The sequence below is a fragment of the Calidris pugnax genome, unplaced genomic scaffold (assembly GCF_001431845.1).
Source record: "Calidris pugnax isolate Ruff unplaced genomic scaffold, ASM143184v1 scaffold341, whole genome shotgun sequence".
Classification (NCBI taxonomy): domain Eukaryota; kingdom Metazoa; phylum Chordata; class Aves; order Charadriiformes; family Scolopacidae; genus Calidris; species Calidris pugnax.
Window position 1 is genome coordinate 449,232 of NW_015091149.1, and position 4,607 is coordinate 453,838.

General features: G+C 68.6%; 2 protein-coding genes across 2 annotated transcripts in view; both read right to left on the minus strand.

Annotated features, from left to right (window-relative positions):
- The window catches only part of HSD17B1 (hydroxysteroid (17-beta) dehydrogenase 1), a 2,156-nt gene extending 1,329 nt beyond the window's left edge, over positions 1-827 (minus strand). The window contains exons 1-3 of the mRNA XM_014959116.1: positions 737-827; positions 475-636; positions 16-195 (exon numbers count right to left, since the gene is read on the minus strand). Coding sequence (XP_014814602.1) covers positions 16-195; positions 475-636; positions 737-827 — 433 coding nt within the window. The remainder of the gene's footprint in view (positions 1-15; positions 196-474; positions 637-736) is intronic.
- A 1,095-nt stretch (positions 828-1,922) lies between these two features.
- Positions 1,923-4,596, minus strand: NAGLU (N-acetylglucosaminidase, alpha). Its single transcript, XM_014959097.1, has 5 exons — positions 4,421-4,596; positions 4,182-4,328; positions 3,896-3,981; positions 3,436-3,692; positions 1,923-3,219 (listed from the first exon to the last, which is right to left on the minus strand). Exons 1-5 carry the CDS (start codon positions 4,481-4,483, stop codon positions 2,003-2,005), a joined length of 1,770 nt encoding a protein of 589 aa, XP_014814583.1. The 5' UTR covers positions 4,484-4,596; the 3' UTR covers positions 1,923-2,002.
- Between the last annotated feature and the right edge of the window lie 11 nt (positions 4,597-4,607).

A 4,607-nucleotide genomic window follows, 5' to 3' on the forward strand; every position in this document is an offset into this window, starting at 1 on the left:
GGGGGGGGGTCCCACCTTGCAGCCCCCCGATGCTGCTGGAGACGAGGATGCGCCCGGCCCTGCGGCGTTTCATGGCGGGCAGGAAGGCCTGGATGGTGCGGATGGCCCCGAAGAGGTTGACCTCAAAGAGGGTCTTCATGGCTTGTTCGGAGCAGGTCTCCAGGGGGCCCATCAGTCCCACCCCCGCGTTGCAGACTGCGGGCACGGCCCTGGTGAGGTGGGCACCGCAGCCCCTGCCCACTGCCCCACACCGGGAGGTGCCAAAACAGGAACGTGGTGACCCTTCCCCATTGATGACCCACAGCACCCCCAAGCCCAGCTCCTGCCCCGATGAACACGTCCCACCCCACCCTCGGGACTGCTGGCACCTCCACGATTTGGTATCTGCTCCTGGTGCCCCAGGGAGGGTCGGCAACCCCAGAGAGCCCCCCGCAGCCACCCCAGGACAGTGGGGGCACCGGGGGAGAGCCGTACCCAGCACGTCCAGCCGCTGCTCCTGTACCCGCTGCGCGGCAGCCGCCACCGAGCGCAGGTCGGTGACATCCAGCTGCAGGACCTCCAGCGTGTCGGGGCAGCAGCCCCCCAGCCGCTCCAGCAGCCGCTTGCCCTTGGCCAGGTCACGCATGGTGGCGTACACTGGGGGAGAGACCACGGCCGCGGTGACACCGAGCCGCTCGGCCGGGCTGGGGGACTCCAGGGGGGGTCGGCTCCCCCCGGGACAGCGTCACCCCTTTACCTTTGAACCTGCCATCGGCCGCCAGACGCGCGGCCAGCCCCAGGCCGATGCCCGAGGAGCAGCCCGTGATCAGCACCGTGGTTCTCTCCATGGGCCAGCGGTGCCAGCTGAGGGGGCCACGGCTTTTAAGAGGGCTGGGAGGAGGGGGGGGATCCCCCCATCCCACCCCCACGTCACCCCACGTCACGGCTGTTGTGTCTGCCGCCTTATCTCAAGGCCCCTCCACCCACCTCCCTGCCCACCCCCGGGGCTCCCCCCGCCTTGATGCTGGCGCAGGTGCTGCGATAAAGACCCTGGGGGCCAGGACCCCCCCTCTGGAGGAGGCTCCGGGACACAAAGGGGAGCTGCAGCCCCGGGGGTCTGGGCCAGCCCCCGCTGTGCCGCGCCGTGCCAGGCTCCCCGGCTGTTGGCACGCATCCGGCAGCGCCTTTCCCTGCTCTGCAGGGCCCGGGGGCCAAGCACCGCTCCCCTGCCCCCCCCCGTTTCACACAAATTCCCCACTGGAGAGAGGAGATGGACACACACACGGGAGAAAAGAGCGCTCGGCAGCCAGGCCTTTAATGGCTGCTCAGGCTGGCAGCTCCACGGCCAGGCTCAGCCGGGGGGAAAAAAAGCTTAGAAATCCCTGGGATGGGGAATTTCTGTGTCATCACAGAAAACTCCACAAAGTTTCTACTGATACAAAAGGCACCAAGCGTGGCCAGGGCCGTTCGGGCAGGTCCCTGCAGGGACTGGGGGCTCCCCGAGTGTGGGGAGACCCAGGAGCACTGGGCCAGGTCCTCACTCCCCCCAGGGCAGGGGCTGCTCTGCCCCGGCCCCGCTGCCACCCCCCCGGCTGCTTCTCCTCCCCCACCACCAGCAGGGACGTGTGTGCCCTGTCCCTCTGTCCTTCCGCACAGTCCCAGCTCCTGTCGAGCTTCCAGCTGGAAGTACTGGGGCAGCAGAGCCCTCGCCTCCGGGCTCACGCCAGGAGCAGCCCAGCTTTCCCGGGGACAGGCTCAGGGCTGGTGGGGCTGAGCATGGTGCAGGATGGGTCCCTGGGGCAGAACCTGCCCCCCACCCAGCTGCCAGCCCCCCCGGGGCATCTCTTCCCCACGCAGGGGACACGGTAGGTCCCAGCTTGCTGGGGGCCACGGGGGCTTTGTGCCTTCATTCCAGCATGGCCAGGACTCGGCTGTCAGGCCAGGAGCTGTGGGAGCCTGGAGGCAGGAGGGCAGGGGGTCTCTGCCCTCCATCCTTGGGGGGCTCTGAAGGCACAGCCCAAAGTCACGCCGGCCCGGCCCGGCCACGCCGCAGGGTGCTGGGGTAGTATTTGAGGAAGAGCTTCCTGGAGATCTCCAGCGTGTCCCCAGTTGGCACGGACGGGTAGCGCTTCTTGTTGTAGACGAAGCCTCTCTCCACCTGGAAGACGGCCTGGTTGAACTGGTCCTGGTGGAAGGGGGTGCCCGAGTTGAGGCTCTCCACCAGGGCAGAGACGAAGAGGCTCCAGCGCACCCCGTAGTAGTCCAACACCAGCCCCCCCAGCTGTTTGTTGGCGTAGTCCAGGATGTTCCCGCTGGGTCCCCAGAGCGTCACCTGGTTGCGGGCGTTCAGCTCGTACTGCTCGGCCTCCCGCTCGCTGGTGGCCACGGCGCGGGCGCTCTCCAGCCAACGGCCCAGCAGGAAGAGGCTGTGGCTGGAGAGGAGGCTGTCGAGCTCCGGCAGCAGGTCGTAGACCAGGACGCCACCGGCCGTCAGCAGCTCGGGCAGCGCGTGGCTCTGGAAGGCACGGCGGATGCTCAGGTAGTACTGACTCACCAGCTGCTGGGCCGCCTGGCGGGTGACGTCCACCAGGTCGTAGCGGAAGGTGGGGCTGGAGCCCAGCTCGGTGCCGGCGCTCAGCAGCAGGCGCCAGGCCTCGTAGACGTCGCTGGCGTTGTACCACAGCTCGGTGTCCATGCGCAGGGAGGGCCGGCGCACCAGCGGGCTGCGGTTGTGGTTGACGCAGACGCCGGTGCAGTTGTAGACGCTGCGGAGGAGGAGGCGCCAAGCGCTGGCGGCCGCGGCATTAGGGGCACCGTAGCGGCGCTGGGCGTAGCGGGTCACCCAGTTGGGGAGGTCTAGAGGCTCCTGGCTCCAGCCCAGCTCGTTCATCAGCTCGTACACCATGTCGTTCTGCTCGATACCCTCGGGCACCACCCCGGTGCCCACCATGGTGGAGTTGGGGAAGCGCCGAGCGGCGAAGGGGCCGTGGTTGATGGCCTCCACGGTGCCGAAGAGGCCGTGGTTGCCCCCGAAGTTGTGCAGCATGCACCAGATGAAGGGCTGCCCGTAGAAGGACTCCGTCCACTGGTAGACGGGCTTGGACTCGGCAAAGAGGTCGAGGACGATCATCCTGCCGAGGGGCACCCCGTGCAGCAGGGCCCGCACCTGCGCCGGCTGCCAGAAGTCCGGCTGGTGCTGGAAGAGCCAGCCCTGCATCAGCCACAGCGCCTCGGGGTCAGCTGGGGACAGAGGGGCACAGGGTGAGGGTCCCCTTCAGGCCACAGCGGGTGTCCCATGAACCCCAGGGCCATCAACGGCCCCTCCTGGAGGGATCTTGAGGGTCTGGCACCAACGGGGTCTACCCAGCGCTCAACCTGGAGCCCACGTTCCCCCTCGCCCCCCTGCTCTCCCCACGTGGAGCCCCATGGCCAGGCTGGCCCCACACACTGACCCACCTCCTGTCATCGACTTGAAGACGGCGCTGCTGACCCGGGAGAGGTAGGCAGGGTCAGAGGAGCCGGGCGTCATCTCGTTGAAGGTGTCGGCGCTATAGACGTGGTCGGTGCCAAAGTCCTTGATCAGCTCCTTCAGGAAGAGGGTCCCGATCACCTGGAACATGGGGTCCTGGGGGTCCAGCAGGTACGTGCACGAGTAGGTGCAGTCGAAGTGGCTCCAGCCCCCGAGGCGAGTGGCGTTCACCCGGGGGAAGACCCTGCACCAGAGGTGGGAGATGGGGATCAGGACAGGACCCCCGTGGGGACAGGGAGGCCAGTGCAGGCACGGGGGGGCCAGGAGCCACGTCGGCCTCGGTGCTGGCCGGAGGTGAGACCCTGGGAGGGCAGGGGGCTGGGACAGCGGGGAGGGGGCTGCAGCCAGGGCCGATCTGCCCCACGGGGTCTGTGGGACTGCACCTACCGAAGGACCCCCCCGGGCACGTGGCCCGCGAAGGCTGGGAGCACCGTGGTCATCCCCAGCGAGCGCATCCTCTCCACAATGCGGTACTGGGGGAGAGAGGGAGGGAGGGAGAGGGGGGAGAGGGGCACCCACCTCCCCACGAGGGGCTCCCAGTTGCTGCTGGAGCCTGAGGGAGGGCGCTCTGACCCCCGACCCCCCATGGGCCCCCCTCTCAGCCCCCACGAGGGCGTCGGGGGTGGCCATGGGGTGGGTGGGGTGGGGTGGGCAGCCCCGGTGCCCCCGGTACCTGGAGGTAGAGCTGTTTGAGGTGCCAGGCGGGCGGCAGGGGCCCTGCCCAGCCCCGCAGGTTCCCCATCCGGTTCCAGGCCAGGAACGCCGGCCCCGTGAAGTAACCGTCGATCTCCGACTGGTTGAGACCCAGGGACCGGTACACCTGGAGGGTGGGGGGGGAAAGGGAGGGTGATGGAGGCTCAAGTAGCCCCGTGGCCACCCCCACCACCCGGTCCCGCGGCTCCGGTACTCAACCCGCTGCCAGGCTGCCTCCTGCCCGGTGAAAGCCGGTGCCAGGTTGATGCCGCTGAGGGCCATCCAGTCGATCTCTCGTTCCCAGCGCTCCCAGTCCCACCAGACGAAGGAATAGCTCTGGGTACAGGCGTTCTGGTAGTACCGGTACCTACGGGGGAGCGGCGGGAGGATGCGGCGGGAGGATGCG

What these genes read in the sequence shown, in the direction of transcription:
- NAGLU (XM_014959097.1), bottom strand. Translation starts at nt 4,483, where the DNA reads ATGGCCCTCAGCGGCATCAACCTGGCACCGGCTTTCACCGGGCAGGAG. An exon ending in AGGAGGCAGCCTGGCAGCGG is followed by an intron (nt 4,329 to 4,420) that starts GTTGAGTACCGG and finishes CCCACCCTCCAG; the next exon opens with GTGTACCGGTCCCTGGGTCT. An exon ending in GTGCCCGGGGGGGTCCTTCG is followed by an intron (nt 3,693 to 3,895) that starts GTAGGTGCAGTC and finishes CCTCTGGTGCAG; the next exon opens with GGTCTTCCCCCGGGTGAACG.